Here is a 16,679-nt window from a genome sequence, read left to right on the forward strand (position 1 = left end):
CATCTAGAAATGGATCAAATCCTGTGGAAACCCAAAGATAATAAAAAGTCATACTCCAAATAGACATTTTAGGTTTATATCCCAGTCTCTGGTTCTGTGGCATGATGCCTTTGTTACCTGAGGAAGATATCTTGAGACATTATGTCCTTCTCTAAGCTGGTATTGGGGAGGTGTCCTACTTCCACAAGGTGCCTGCACTGGGGAAGTAGGAGGTGAAGCAGAGGAGTGGCCAGGACCTCATTTTCATCACTTGATTTTCAGTATGCCCCTTTGGAATAAATAGTGCCTTTTAGTGCACTGCTTGCGGTACCATTTAATTAATGACTCTTCTATCACAACTACTGCATCCTTTCTTAAAAGACTCTGACATATTGCATCTCCTTATATAGTTCCTATTCCCAGGAATCCCTTTAAGACCTGCAGAAATAAAGTCAGGGAACATTTTCAGTTAGTTATTTAAGGAGATTTATTGAGTATTATCTGTGCAAAGAACTTTGTATGACATCTGGGAGTCTACAGTCTTATTAGGGAACTTTTAGGAGATATAGCTAGAAGAGTATATGGTTTAATTACAGGGCCGACCCTAGACAAAAACCTTGTCTCCAATCAATAATTACTTTACTTAGCAGCAGTCTATTGAGCCTTTCGTAGGTAATGTAGGATATGCACGACAAAGCAAAACACCAAACAGTTTGGGTTAAATGTTCAACTCTTGTAAAGCAAACTGATCGGTGAGGACTGGCCTAGTGGAGGTAGGTGTTATGGAGATGAGAATAGAAGTGGCTCTGAAAGAAGAGGAGGAAGAGATGGGCAGAAAAGAATGGAAAGGAGCTGCAGAAAAGAAAGAAGGAAGAATAAGTGAAGCCAGTGTGCTCACAGGCCAATGAGGGCATCAGCAGGACTTGGGTGAGGGTGTGGAGGCAAACTACTAAAGGCCCTCAAAACCAGGCCAGGGTGCTGAGGCTGGATGATGGTAATTGAGAGCTATTGAAAGTTTTGAGCAGAAAAGTGTTATGATTAAAGCCATGCAAAAGAAAGATTAGTTTGATATGGAAAGCAGATGAAATAATGTCCGCAAAGAAGTTATTAAAATAATCTAGCCATAGGTCTCCAAGGGCCTGGATAGGATGCGGCCAGGGGGAATGGAGAGGAAACGAGATAATATGCAAGACACTTTATTATATTTTTGTAATCGCGAGGCCATAGTCTTACAGTTTAGTGGTAGCTGAGATCTGGAAAGACCGTTCAGATGTAAGGGGCTCCTCAACTGTTATGTCAGGTTAAATGAATTACAGAGGAAGGGTAGGAAATGTGAGGGAGAGTCGTCTGTGTAACAATGGGGACATGTTTGTAATTTAATAAAATAAACAAAACGTTATATTGCTTCCTCAGAACTTGGCTTGAGACAGAAAGAAGGCAAGAGAAGCCTTACATTTATTTGTAGTTATGAAAAGAGTATCCAACTTTCATGGAGAAAGAACTTTGTTCAGCCTTTAATATTGATGACACCACCATTCTCTCGATATCCAATCCAGTGTCCAAACTGGAAACCCACTTTTTACTTGACTCTTTCCCTTAATCTCCATATCCAGTTACCCAAAGCTAAATACTTATGTTTAACTATATACTTCCTGTTCTCAGCATTCCCAGTGCCTCTATCCCAAGCCCACTTGCTCTTACGTTTCTTTCATTGGATATTAATAACTGACCATCTTACAAGGGCTTGTGTGGGAGGGGTGGTAGAATTTAACATATCAGTACTGTAAAAAGTAGAGACTTGAAACTGCATTTATGAATTCAAAAAAAGTTTAGCATCTAATTAAAACAGTGTCTGACTCTGTTGCATTCTGAACAGAGGCCACTCATCAGGAGCTTTAATAGCTGACTCTGTTGAAGATATAGTACTAGTGGGGAATCAACATATTTTATAAAGGAAGCACAGAGGTGTCTCAACTTGAGCCAAAGGGTGGTGAAAGTGAAAAGTTAAACCCAAACCTTGGATGGCAAACAGAGCACTGCCTGAGCCTCGTATCTTTCAAGAGGTGCGTCCCTTTCTGGAGCAAGAGCCAGCTTGGCTTCTGAAAATTGATTCTTGGAGACTTCTGGAAGGAATGACCCCAGAGTCCTTTCCATTATTAGAATGAAGCACAGAACACAGAGAGAGCTCTTGACCATGAGGAAAACCTGGACAAGAAATCACTTTTTTTCCCATATATGTTTTCTACCCATTTTCTAAATGGGACTGCTGTTTCCGTAGAACCAAAAAAATAAGCCAAAAACATCTTAAGTATTGTAAGATTGATCAGCTATATTATGAGCTTCCAATTTAATTTACCTAAAGCAATGTAGTGACTAGAATCTTGAGATGATCAAATATGGTATAACACAAACATAGTGTAATGAAAATAATAAAATTCTGACACCATTTCCAAAGAATAAGGCCAGGTTATAATATTAAGTGTGACTTTCTTGATATGATTCATATCCTGATATTTATGGTTTAACACAGTCCATCTGAATATTTATGACATTATTATCAGCCAGTAAGAATGCCCATTCTGTTTTTCAGCTTCTCCCGTTGGCAACGGTTACATCAAGCCTCCGGTTCCACCTGCTTCTGGCACGCACAGGGAGAAAGGGCCGCCAACCATGTTACCCATCAATGTGGACCCAGACAGTAAACCAGGAGAATATGTCCTCAAAAGTTTATTTGTCAACTTCACCACTCAGGCTGAACGCAAGATTCGTATCATTATGGCAGAGCCCCTGGTGAGTACATGCCGTGGAAACTGCCTCTTTGAAAATTCATCTGAATGCTGAATATACTAGATTTAAACACTATAACAAAAGATGGATTGCTTTTCCTCTGGTTTGTAAAGGTTCTTTAATATCATAGGTAATGTTTTAAAGATAATAGTTAGGTTCCCTGATCTAAGAGAAACAATTTGAGTGTTGAGGATTTTAAAACGATCTTCAGCAAATACTATTCAGTAGCATGCTTCACTGCTGCATTTCGGACTAATAAGCATAATTTAACAAGAAGAAGTATCAAAGAAGTATCAATCACAGAAAAATTGTGTTCAGAGTCTCTGTGATATATATATATCTCATATATATATATATGGCAAAATCTTTTGTCCAGTTTTTAAAGTAGATGACAAGAAAAATCATTTTGTTCAGGTGGCTGTGTGGACTTCGAGTTTGAGAAGTTAAGGCCTTGGTACCATATTGTCAGAGAAATTGTTTTGATGAGTCGTTCAGAAATACCACTTCCATTTCTAAAACTTGGAAGACTATAAATTCTTGACTTACTTACCTTTAGTTCCCTCATTAGACACATGATGCCCTTGGATGTGAGGGTCTTCAGTTGCAGATGCTTCTGCTAGAAAATAAGGCAGGCATGAGTCTGCCTTACATTGATTGCTCTAATAGGACTCTAAAGAGCACTGAATCTCTCCAAAGGACAGTCAGGAAGGAAGGAAGCGCAATTGGTAGATTCAGATTACTTGTTTTCTAACCTTGGCAGGGCCACACACCATAAAAGAAAAGGAAAGGAATTCAGAGTGACGCAGCTGTTTCTGTGAAGGGTGACTTTGTACCTCCTGTGAGGTTACTGGGGCAATAAGAAGATAATCAGAGGTTTGCTTTGCAGAATAATAACTTAAAATAATTAAATACAATATTCTTAAGCCTGCAATACACATCTCTGAAAATATGTAACAGATGATGCACATCATCTGTTAAAAATGACCCTTACAAGAATTACAACATAAGGTTTGGGAATCAGAATTCAAGAATGTTTGTTAAGTGTGTTTACCTGAAAGTTACAAACTTTGCACATTAAAATTTTTATTATATCAGTGGATGTTATATTTATCCATTCTGTTCATAAAGTTCTCTTCATTTATTGAATTTCCATAATTATGGGAAATGTTTCTTGCTTTTACAGTTTAAATCATCTAAACTCATCCTTACTACAGGACCTTTATTTCCATTCACTCATGTTTTTATGTTTCTGCTCCTCTTACTACTAATAATAGCTGATATCTGTGGTGTACTTACTATGTACTAGGCATTGTGCACAACTTATTACCTCCTTTAATCTTCACAATGACCTTAGGTAGATAGCATTTATTTCCTGCTTACAGATGGGGAAAGTTGGCACAGAGAAGGTTAAGTAAATACTCAAGGTCACACAGTGTTGATTTAAACTCAAACTAGGTGGCTTCAGAACCCACATCTGAACCCCTCTATACTTTATTGTCAGTCTTTGCATGGTCCTCTTCATGTAGAGGCACTGTTGCAGATACTGTTGCTAACTTCTTAAACCAGCACAGGACTCTTCTGTAACTTGAGTCAGCCACCTCAAGTATCCAAAGTCCCATTGCCCAGAACAGGGCTGACCCTTGGAGCCTCCAACCCCTTGAGAGACACTGAGGCAGCCCAGACTCCTCCCCTGGTGGAGGGAGGGAAGCTACCTCCATTTCAGAGGATGTGGGTCAGTTTAAAGAGACAGTAGTGAGGCACAATAAAGATTCATTTCACCCTGTAGCCCTAGAAAAGTGCAAAAATGACAGGTCTAGTCCCTTTGAAATTGTGTGTCCTAATGCATTTTCCTGAGGAGCTGTGAAGTTGTACGAAAGTTCAAAGAGATGCTTACACAGCTAGGTCCTGACACCTTTTCAACCATCCATGTTTCCAAAATAATAGTTTACTGTTTTTTAAGAATTTGTGAAGTAAAATAGTTTGGATTTAACATTTTCCCTCTTAACTCAGGTTGGAATTTGTTTGCGTGGAGTTTGTTTTTTCTTCTTGGAATAAGGATTAGATCTGAAAAATGTACATGTGCCATAGCATTCTTTTAATAGAAGTAGACATTTTTGTTCCTCTCTATGAAACAACTAAAATGTCCCCAAACAAGAAAAAAATTTTAAAGTGTAAATTCTTGTCATAAGGAAATCTTCCTTATGTGCTTAGAGTGAGGGATTCTTCTGGGTGTTGATGGCCAACAAGACACACTTGATGTTTTTAGCTGAAGAGATGAATCTAATCAGTTTTTAGTATTATTGTTTTTTATAAAAAGAGACTTTTTTGCTCTATCACCCAGACCTCAGTGCAGTGGCGCAATTTTGGCTCACCACAACCTCGGCTTCCCGGGTTCAATTAATTCTTGTGCCTCAGCTTCCTTAGTAGCTAGGACTATAAGCGTGCGCCACCACACCCAGCTAATTTTTATATTTTTAGTAGAGACGGAGTTTCACCATGTTGGCCAGCCTGGTCTCGAACTCATGACCTCAGGTGATCCTCCCGTCTTGGCCTCCCAAAGTGCTGGGATTACAGGCGTGAGCCACTACCTCTGGCCTTTTTATTCCCCTTTGATTTTTTGGCAGAAATGTAAGCTTCTGTGTCATATTCTTTTCTTGTCTGCTGAAAAATGCTTAGTAATTTTCTGTCCTTATTTTTGCCTACTTGTAGGCCAGCAAATGTGAATGGATTCAGAGGCTTGTCAGCTGATTCTAGAAGTGTGAATGTGCATTTGGCATTTTGTCCTGTAGCTGCAACAAGAGGTGTTATTTTTGATGTATGTAGAGTACACTTAAGGTGAATTCTATTAAATGTCCTCTACTATTTCTCTTGTTGAGTTAGCTTATTTTCCAAAGACATTGAATGCTTTAAAACCCTGAATTTATGTGGGTTTGTATCAAATCACAAAATTGTATTCTATTATTCTTAACTAAATATGACTTGTACGGGGATGGCAAAGGTAATTTTCAAAAACTTGGAAGTAAAGATTTACTATTTGGGGGACTACTCAGGAATCTGTATTTTTCAGTTTTATTTTTAAAAGACTAACTCGGAATTTCACACCCATTAGCTTGTGTGGAGCAGATTATGTACAACTTTAAATTAAAGCGTAAGGTTTTATTTATGACTTTGCAATATCCAGATAGCTAACTTTAAAAAAAAAAAAAAACAGGAAATAAAAATGTTCCACAAAACAAATTTTAGATTTGTTTCTTTGTAAATATCTTTCTCTTGTTCTGCAGAATGGCTCTTTGTACCCAAAAGATGCTCAGGTCATATTCATGAATATTTATGGATAAGTCAATAATTTTATTCTATTTTTATTGCTTCATGGGGACATTTAATAGCATTTGTTCTTGTCCAGTCTTATCATTATTTCACCTTTCCCAAGCAAAGTGTTCTAAACAAGCTAATGGGGTCATCTGTGTCTCTTTTATATTTTTATTTCCAAAGATAAAAACTGCAGAAAATAAATAATGGATACAATTCCTTCTTGCATCCTCCTCCTTCCCTCTGAACTCAGTTTTCTTCTTCCCAAAGTGAATCTTTTTCAGTTCTTTAAGAATCAGTGGGTGGTAAATTACTCAGTCTTGTTCATCTGAATGTCTTTATTTCTCCCTCATTTATCAGTGATGGTTCAGCTGGGAATAGAATTCTACGTTGAAATTCATTCTCCCTCTGACATTTGAATCTTTATTTCACTGTGTTGCCCTATCATTGCTGTTGAAAAGTCTGTCGTGAATTTGTTATTTCTTTGTGGGTTCTTTACTTTTTTCCCTGTTTACTTTTATAGTTTTTTTCTTTGTCTTTGGTATTCTGAAGTTTCACTACACTGTGTTTGGATGTGCATTTATTTTTATTTTCTTGTTTGAGACTCTTGTGCTTCTTAAATTGAGGATTTATATCTTTTCATCAATTCTGGAAAACTCTTAACTATTAATTATATGAATGTCATCATTTTTCCATTTTCCCTCTTCTCTTTTTCTGGTACTTCTATTTGATGTAAATTGGACTTTCTTATGCTACATTGCATATCTTTTTACCCATCTTTTATTATTCTACCTCTTTGTCTCTTCTGCATTCTGAGTAGTTTTTTCAGATCTGTCTTCCAATTCATTAATGTTCTCTTAGGCTATATAATCTGTTTTACCTACCTATTGAGAATTTTAATTTTGATGACTATATATTTTATTCCTGGAAGTGCTATTTAGTTCTCTTTGAAAGTCTACTTAGGCTTCTTATTTTCGTTGTATTTTGTTTCTTTTTTAAGATTACAACTTTGCTTTTATGTCTTCAATCACCTTGAATGTGTCTTTATTGTTCTGTTATAACACTACTTGTTGTGTCTGCTAACTCTTCTGTTTGTTGTGCCTGCTAATTCTTGCCCATGATGGATTTCTTTTTATGTACTTTGAAATTTTTTGTTGTGAATTCTTTCATTGAGCCTCTTTTTCTGTGAGTTTTCCTTGCATCCACGGTTGTGAGAGTGTTTCTCCAGCATGGTTTTGCTTTTGCCCCTTCTGTTGCCCAGAGTTATTGCTGTCCGGGGCCAAATATCTGGTTACTATCTGCACCTAGAAGATGACACAACTGTATATCTCAAACTTGTAAGACTTTGGCCTGTGGTTTCAAATTCTTGGATGTGAATTTTTTTTTCTTGTTATTTTACATAGAACTCAACCAGAGACCACTGAGAACATCGTTTCATCTTCTTTTAATGGTGCATAGATTTTTCCCTAGTCCATTGTTTAGGACCAGACTTTATGTAAGGCATCTTATTTTCTATGTCCCACCTCTCAGGGCCTGTTTCCTATCCCCCAGTGGACAATAAAGAAAGCCTCTAGGATAATGAAACAAACAGTCCTCTCCCTGGATAGCTACTATGCTACCTCACTCCCTCCTGTTTTTCCTTTCCCTTTTCCTTTCTTGTGAACTCATTTCTATACCTTTTTTTAAAACAAAAATGTTATATTTCATTCAATATTTCCAAGCACTTACTCCATGTGAGCTTTTGGGTTATCTGAGCCCATCGTCCTGCCTGTGTCCTCTGCAGAATTCTCAGTTTGCTTCCCATGCAGATAAAGCCAGAGTTGGCCTTTGCTCCGTGAAGCTCATGGTGAGGTGGGGTGTCCTCAAGGTGAGTAAAAAGAAGAATAAGGGGCCTGTCACCAATTTTTCCTCCTCTGATCTCATCTGTGAATCTCCTCTAAATACAACCCTGTCCATTACATTTCTTGCACAAAACTTTCATTTCATTCTTTTTCACTCCTTGATTTGGCCCAAACTGATCTTACTCCCACCACATACCTTTATGAACCCAGGTTTCTTGTCTGCCACCATGCGTTTATGCATGCTGACCCCTCTTCCTGGAATGCCACTCAGCTTCTCATTCTGCCTACCCTTTTTAAGGCCCAATCCAAAATCTCATCATCTGAAAAGCTTGGCTTGATTTCTTCCCTGCTATCTCCACACAATCATGCTTATGATAAAACAACTTATACGTATCTGCAATTCTTTACTTTATCTAAGCTACTGTATCATTCTGTCTTGCAAACTATTCTGTCCTCATTGAATTAGAGTAATTAGTATAGACTAAACTAGTAAATACCAGAGTATATTACAAGTTTTAAGGGTAAACATTTTATGATACTTTCAGTTGTGCATGTGCATACCAGATCATAGTGTATTTTTTGTGGTGGTGGGGTAGGGGCAGAGATTTTCTCTTAGTTGAAGAATCAATGTGTTAGCCTGTAAGTTCCTTGGAGGCAATATCTGTGTGGGATGCATCTTGACACATACACACATGCAAACACACACACACACATATCCCATGTCCCCATGTTTAGGACAGTGTTTGCGTATCATAGACAGTAAATGTTTTTTGAATGAATGAATGAAACATTAATATAATAGCTTGAAAAGAATGTCATTATTGGAACCTGTGTGTTTCCAGAGGTCACCTTGCCAACTCTAAACTAATAAACTAATAATAATAGATTTTGTTCTGTTCTTTGCACAGATGAATGCCCTAAAATGTGCTGAGTACAAGAGGCATTGATTCTCAGCCTCCTATTTTCAGGCATCTAAGGATACCTCTTTATTCATTGATATGGTCACCTTCTCCTCACACTGACTCCAGCAACAGGTGACTCTTAGTGATCAGACACAGTATCAGAATATATGCTCTCATTCTCTATGAGTCTGTCTATATAGCATCTATTACTGTAGTCACAGGCAATTACCTTCTCAGTAAGCTCTTTCCAAAAACAAGACTCTCCAGTTTTTCTGAATTCAAGTGCTGCTATCAATTTTGACTTTGTAGATCGAATGGACAAAAGAGATAAAGTTAAAGACAAAACAGCTTTTCATTCTGACTGATCCAGATTTGACTCCTGCTTCCACCTCTTTAGTGTTGTGTGACCTTGGACCAGCCAGTCAACCTCCTTTTTTTCTCATTTGCAAAATGGAAGTAACAGTACCCAGCTCACAGGGTGGTTGAGAGGATTAGAGGGAGTGTGTGGAGCCCCTGATACACTCCTGAGCATGTAGGAGATGCTCATTTGTCCTCATCACCACCCTCCTCATTATCGTCATTGGAGGGCTGAGATGAATTTCTGGTATATTTCCTCAGAAGTCAGCCTGGTGCTTCCTCTCTTTGTGTTCACGCAAACATAATGGAGGCTTGAGCAGGGGACTTGACTGTCTGCTGTTGCCATTTATCAATACTGTCAGGTGCCTGTCCTGAGCTCTGCCATGGCATTGACAGAGACACAACCACAGCTCCTTTCAGCAGACCTGGTCTTGGCCCTCCCGGTGCTCATGCTTTGGGAGATGACAGAGGCAAACAAAGTACTTAAGAGAAGACAACACCCCCAACGATCTCACTGTATTTCCAGCAAAATACTTGAGGCCTACCCAGGTGTGAATTGTGAAGACCTAGGCAGTAAAACCAGGGATTTGAGGTAAGTCTGCCTCTGAGGGTTTTCAAAGGCTTTCAAAGAGGAAATTTCATTGGTTCTTGAGAGTAGGGGTCTCAGAAAAAAATAAGAACCGCATAATGGCCAGGCAGCCCAAAATATGAAAGGCTGGATTACTCAGCTAAGTAAACCAAGTTTAGAAAATTTCAAGAATTTTCAATCACACTTCTTAGGCTTTTGTCCACGCCCCTCCCTATAACTTGACCAATACACAAGAAAATCGGTTTTTTATTATAGCCCTGCCACTAACCTGTGCTTCTGGCAAAGTCACTTACGTGTGATCTGTCATTGTTTTCTCGTCTATGAAAGGATAGCAGCCAGGCCGTTTTCACTCTAGTGTATAAAACAAATGAAATAAAAGCAGCATTCACTCTCAAACCCCTGGGTTTAAACTCTTAAGTTCCCTGGGTTTAAATCCCTGGGTTTAAACTCACTTATTAGTGAGTCTATCCAGGTTTAATCTCCCATTGTCCCTTCCAGGAGCTGCAGTGGAAGCTAAATTGGGGATTGGGCCAGGAATTCCATCTGGATCTAGTCTATCAGCATAAAATGTCAACGGGAAGAAGAAAAAGAAATTCTAACTTGCCTGACAAAGAATTACTCAGAAAGAAAGTAATTTACTGTGTTTTGATTTTGAAACCTGGAAAAACGAAAAGTTTTTTTTTAAGTCCACTTGACTTAAAAAAAAGCTAACTTTAATCTTGTCCTTCAGCAGAGACTAAGAATGAGAGCTGTGCTTATCTTCATCCAACACCCTGGAATTCAAAAACACTTTTTATGATGAAAGATGAGTGAAAATGGGGATTTTCATTATTGAGATTGCTTGAGCCTTAGTAGCCTTGTTCACAAAATAGTTAACGGACAAGATGCAGGCAGGATATTTTAGACATTGCCCCTGTGCTGAGTTAGGAGCACAGGTGTGGGCTGACAAACAGAGTGATAATTCATAAAGGTGCTAACTGTGTCATGCTGGAATGGAGGCTTAAAAATAATAGAACATGATCTAGCTGGTTTGCTAACATGAAAGAAGTAAACTCAAAGTAACACAAACTATTTTCTTGGGGTACCCAGTCTGAAGAATCCAGGATGCCAAACTCTATTGCATCACACATCATGAATCTGTAATGAAATATGTCATGCTTAAGAACAAACCTGTAGGAACATCAGTCATGGCCAGCCGGCACAAACACTGAAAGGCCAGGCAATTAGCTAATGACAGCATTACTGCTTGCTAGTGTTGTTCCAGGTTCAGGCAGTAACGTTGTTGACATACCTTTGTTCCTTGGCCCAGAGTCTGAGGCTTCCAACTCCTCCTGTGTGTTGATGTTACAAAGCTGGCATCAGGACAACTCTCCTGTTACCCCTGAAGTTAAGTAGGACACTGGTGGCCCACCACCAACAGATGGTATATGATGAATGGTTCTGGTCATTTTGATGAATGGGACTGTGGGTCTAAGTAAGCAAGTCCTTTGGCAAGTGACATACATACTCGTCCCAGCTTCCTCTTGTGATTTTAGACCATATCTGATGAGAAGTAAGAGACTGAACTTAGGATACACCCTATTTTTAGGTGTAAAAGAGGTTTTTTCACCTCTGGGCCATCTAGAGATTGAACATTCATCCATAGTCTTGTATTTCATTCATTCACATGAGTGATGTGTGTGCAGACTTCTAGATATCAGAAAATTTCAGATCCTTTCATCCGGAACCCTTTTTAATATTTTAGTAATTTGTGAATTGGGAAATTCTGCTGTGCTAAAGGACAGAATGACTACCTCTAATTAAGTTTGGATCTTTATATGGCAGATCTTCATAAAATTGATTGTAATTAATCATCTTCATAGGCTTATCACCATTTACTAACCTCAGCCATATGATATTTCATAATATTTTATCATGCCCATTTGCAAGTTGGTTGTTTTTCTGCACTGCTCTACATGCCAATCTTCCTATACTAAGCAAAGGTTACATGTCTGTTGACTAAGGATGTGTAAATAGCAGAAATGCCAGCCTTAATGTCTTTCTGCACTGTGGATTCCAGTCAGCTTCCCAGAAGGATAATCAGCTAGTCTTGTTGGTCAAACTCCTCTTTAAATAGAGGCTGCTGTTGCTTCAACAGACCAAATAAGGGAAATATAGAGTAAATGTAATTTCATGTAGCTCCCTGTTGAGTGTAGTGATAGAATCAAAGCAATGCTGTCCTGAAAAGAGACTAAAACATTGCTGGTCAGATAGGGAATATTTATATCACACTTGACAACATACTGGCTAGTTTTCAAATTATAAATAAATAACTTTTAAAATAGCTGTTTCTTAGCAAAACAGCTTAGCCTGGAACGTCCCTTAAATAATCTATAAAGATATTCACCAAAAACTTGAAAATTCACCCTAACCCAGAAACATAGCATTGTTAGTAGCTAAAAAGATTCAATTTAACTGCTGAATGAGGTGATCTTTCAGATGAGCTCATAAGTTTGTTTTCTTTATTATGAGTATGCTTGGAGACATGTAGATGAAACACATTTCTTCTGTGGCTCCTAAATGGAACTTTTTCAGATGTGAAATGAAATTTAATACACCACCATAGTAAAAGTTTGATTGAACCTTATAGCAAATAAATGATGTGAAAATATCACCAGGTAATAAAAAATATCAGAGGGCTTTTTACTTCAATTTAATAGTATCCAATTCAATTCATTCATGGATAAGGCCATAATTTTTATTTTTATTTTTATTTCTGGTGACTTTATGAAGAGATTATCGAAGTTTCCTTTTTTTGAGAATACAAAACCAGACAAAGGTAGTTCCTCATTTTCGGTCTAGTTTTTCTGATGATATGTTCTTTGTACTATTTACAAAGACATCCTTTCTAATACAAACAAAAGATCATCTGGAAGTATATGTTTTAGAGTGACAGAAAATACCAATAAAAATACATTCAATAATAATGGCATAATACCAAGTAACAATGGCTCATTCTTAAGGTCACTGTGATGTAATATTGCTGTGTTTCCACACAACATTTTGCATTTTGACATTCCTGAAAATCGTCAGTACAGTTTTCAGCAATAGCAAGTTTTACTATAGCATTGTAGCAATTTTAACCGGCACAAATTTTGATTTCTACGGTCATGCTAACAATAAGACTTGTTTTATTAGGTATTTTTACTGTTGCTTACATACATATCTAGTATATTCTGACTTTTAAAATTTCTTAAAACACAATATTCTATTTGATAATATTTCCTGATGCTTTTGGGAATTTCTACTCAATTCCTAAGTTGTAATCACATAGGTTGAAGGCAGGGGGGTTGGAATATTCCTGTAGGCTTTCCCAAGATGATTCACCCATGAAGAATGCGAACATTCAAGGAAAAAAGACTATGCAGGCCACAGAGAAGGAATGTCTGGTGGGCACAGTGGCTCACACCTGTAATCCCAGCACCTTGGGAGGCTGAGGTGGGAAAATTGTTTGAGTCCAGGAGTTTGAGACCAGCCTGTGCAACGTGGTGAGACCCCCCATCTCTATCTACAAAAAAATAAAAACAAAAAAATTAGCCAGGCGTGGTGGCACTTGCCTGTGCTTCCAGAGGCTGAGGTGGGAGGACCATTTGAATGAGGCTGCAGTAAGCCGTGTTAACACCACTGCTCTCCACTCCAGCCTAAGTGACAGAGTGAGACCTTGTCTCCAAAAAAAGAAAAAAAGAAGAAGGAATGTCTAAGAAGTAGGAGGAGAACAGATGGGAGGTGGAGGGCAATTCAAGTGGAAAGAAGGGAGTCAACATTGCAGCTAAAAGATCCAGCATGAAAAATGGCCACCAGATTTGCCATTTGGAAAGTTACTGGGGTCCCTAGGGAGACTAATTTTAGTGGTGAAAGAAAGGCCAGATTGCAAGTAGTTGAAGACATTTTGAATAGGAGAGGAAAGAAAGACAGGAAGTGTAGACCACCCATTGGAGAACTGAATATGAGAAGAGGGTTAGAAAGGAAACCACAGCCGGGCGCCTTGGCTCATGCCTGTAATCCCAGCACTTTGGGAGGCCGAGGCGGGTGGATCACGAGGTCAGGAGATCAAGACCATCCTGGCTAACACGGTGGAACCCCGTCTCTACTAAAAATATAAAAAATTAGCCAGGCGTGGTGGTGGGCGCCTGTAGTCCCAACTACTCGGGAGGCTGAGGCGGGAGAATGGCGTGAACCCGGAAGTCGGAGGTTGCAGTGAGCCGAGGTGGCACCACTGCACTCTAGCAGCCTGGGCGACAGAGCTAGACTCCATCTCAAAAAAAAAAAAAAAAAAAAGGAAACCACAGCCAGAGGTGGATGTGTGGTCAAGGCAGGCACTACGATGAAAAGGTTTAAGCATGTTGATAGCTGAGAGAAAGACCGAAGAGAAGGGAAGGGTGGAAGACAGGGGTCACTGAGGAGCTGGCTGATGGAGCCATGTCCTGAAGGAGACAGGAAAACATCCATCCACACACACTGTAGTAGACACTGAAAGTCTACTGAGTGAACATAACATGCACAGTTAGAGGGGTATATTGGGACAAATAAAATTTAAAAGACCAACAAAATAGAAAGTTACCCAGAAACAAACAAATGAAGGTTGTATCTTACATTTCTTAGTAGCTGCTGTAGTTCTTTTTTTTTCTTTTTTAAAGAATGCCTATGAGAGCTGCTCTTTTGTTCAATTAAAATGAAGATTAACTTTGTAGCTGAATTTAATTGAAGTTTCTCTTCCACTGTTCAAATAATGGATTTGTACTTAGGATTGTTAAATGTGGCAGAGAAATAGGCTCCACTGAAATGAGCAAAACCACTGCAAATAGGACAGATTATCTCAAGAGATTTTGCTTAAAAAAAAAGTGCCAACATATTCTTCCAGATTTACATCTGCCTTCAGTTTTCATAGCATAGGGTACTCGGCAGCATCTTACCTGATAGTACCTTGGATTTATTTGTGCTGTGTCTTCTGTATCATTCTCTTTTGTTTCTTTTTCCCCAGTATTTTAGGTGAAAGGCAGCATTTATTATTTCGCTTAAGAAAATTCATTTTAATAACTAAATGGAATAAAAGGGGAGAAGTTTTGTCAGGGTTTTGACTATTTCTCATTAGTTATTAGAAACCTACTCAGGATGTCATAGGGTGATGTCCATTTTTACAAACTGAGGCAGGTTATCAAGGGGGCTAAGTCTTCCACCAGAAGTCCAGTGATCCATGCAGTCAGTCAATTGACATGACCAGAGTACATCTTCAAGATTAATCACACCAGTGGGGCGCCGATTACCCCTCATGATGGGGAAGTCATTTGGGGAGTAATGGTCAGTATTCAGAACTGTGAGTCTTCAGGCTCACTCTTTAGATGTTTTTCCAAACTTGAGTCAAAGTTGGCACAAATGAGATCTGATGAGAAAAAGATGTCAGACATGAAAACATTTGGGACCCCGTTATTCTTTGGTTCATACGAAGTAGAGTGCCTGCGGCTGGGTGTAGATAGTTCTGAACAAAATGCTTTGGTGCATTTTCACAGTTGGGTCCACAGCTCTCTACTGTGAAGGGTGCCACCACATGGGGTGAGGAAGCTCACCACTAGGCATCTTCCCGTGTTCTGGTGAAGAAGAGAGATCCTAATGGTGGTAGTTCCATTCTGAAATTCTTTATTAACCACTAAGACCAGACATTTATATTATAAAATTTCACTGCTGCTGATATCAAAACCCTCAACTGATTATGTGTATCCTCATTTTTTCTAAAAGATAACTGAAGCTTAGAGAAGTTAAGAAAGGGCCATAAGTTGTGAGGACCTAGGATTCAAACTCAGGTCTCTCAGATTTCAAAGCCCACACCCTTAACTGCTACATCCACTGTTGTAATAATTAAAAGACTTTAAAATAGCATCTTAAGCAAGGTTAGTGATATATTTAACTAATTGAATAATCTCATATTAACTCCAATAGCATTGCTGGGTTAAACACATTCATTGAAATCTCTCTAAATGCCCAGATGTCACCACAACGCAGTATATCCATGTAACAAAACTGCACTTCTACCCCTTAAATGTAAACACATTTTTAAAAAAGAAATATCTCTGAGGGCAGTAATACTTTGGATCTTTCTAGATTAGTGAAATCTTACCTGTGTGGAGCACACTTGAAATTTTGGAAGGCCACTAAAAAGTTAGAAGTAGAAAGTTATTTGTATTAAATGACCCCTTGTATAATACCTCAAATAAAACGTGTCTTGACATATCAGACTCCCTCTAGACTTCTAAGTGACTGTGGCCTGTCTGTCTGGCCATCTTTCTTTCCTCCTAAAGATTACAGGGATGTATGATATGAAAAGATTGTGAAGTGAAGATGTAATTAGTGTACACCAAAATTGTTTGAAAATTAAGGTAGAGGGCGATGGCTTTCCTCTGCCCTTCTTAGTTAGATGTGGACACAAGGAGTGTTTAAAGTCTGTATTTTTTTAAGCTGAGAGTAGGGAAGATTGGAACTCCTCAGGGTGTGAGAAGCACAAACAGCTGTATTCCTATGGAAATACTGAAACTCCTGCAAAATTCTTCAGCGCAGGAGAAAATTCCCCTTGCGTGGGTTGGGACAGCAGTAGTCTCTGATTCAGAGGGAGAAAACTCAAAGAGAAACCCAGAGTGCGAACTGAGGACTACATCTTACTTCTCACGCAGCAGGTGAGGTATCTCTGAGATTTGGCCACCCACATCCAGTCTGCAAATGGGGAGAAATAAACAGTGGTCCGTTTTATAGCTCCACCAGGAAAAGATCAAAAAAATTGGAGAATTGCTATTAGAATAAGTTTTGAGAGTATCTTATGTCATCTTTAAAAACGAGACATTGTAAGATTTTAACAGTGATGATAAGTGATGCATCACGACCTCCTGT

The 16,679-nt window shown here is 38.6% G+C and overlaps 1 protein-coding gene across 6 annotated transcripts in view; it reads left to right on the forward strand.

The window, feature by feature from the left end:
* Window positions 1-16,679, forward strand: part of FRY (FRY microtubule binding protein) — a 449,258-nt gene that overhangs the window by 228,721 nt on the left and 203,858 nt on the right. For all 6 annotated transcript variants that reach the window (XM_054664864.2, XM_063792435.1, XM_003314107.6 and 3 more), the window contains exon 2: window positions 2,570-2,769. In XM_054664864.2, coding sequence (XP_054520839.2) covers window positions 2,570-2,769 — 200 coding nt within the window. The remainder of the gene's footprint in view (window positions 1-2,569; window positions 2,770-16,679) is intronic.

The sequence above is a fragment of the Pan troglodytes genome, chromosome 14, assembly GCF_028858775.2.
Source record: "Pan troglodytes isolate AG18354 chromosome 14, NHGRI_mPanTro3-v2.0_pri, whole genome shotgun sequence".
Lineage (NCBI taxonomy): Eukaryota > Metazoa > Chordata > Mammalia > Primates > Hominidae > Pan > Pan troglodytes.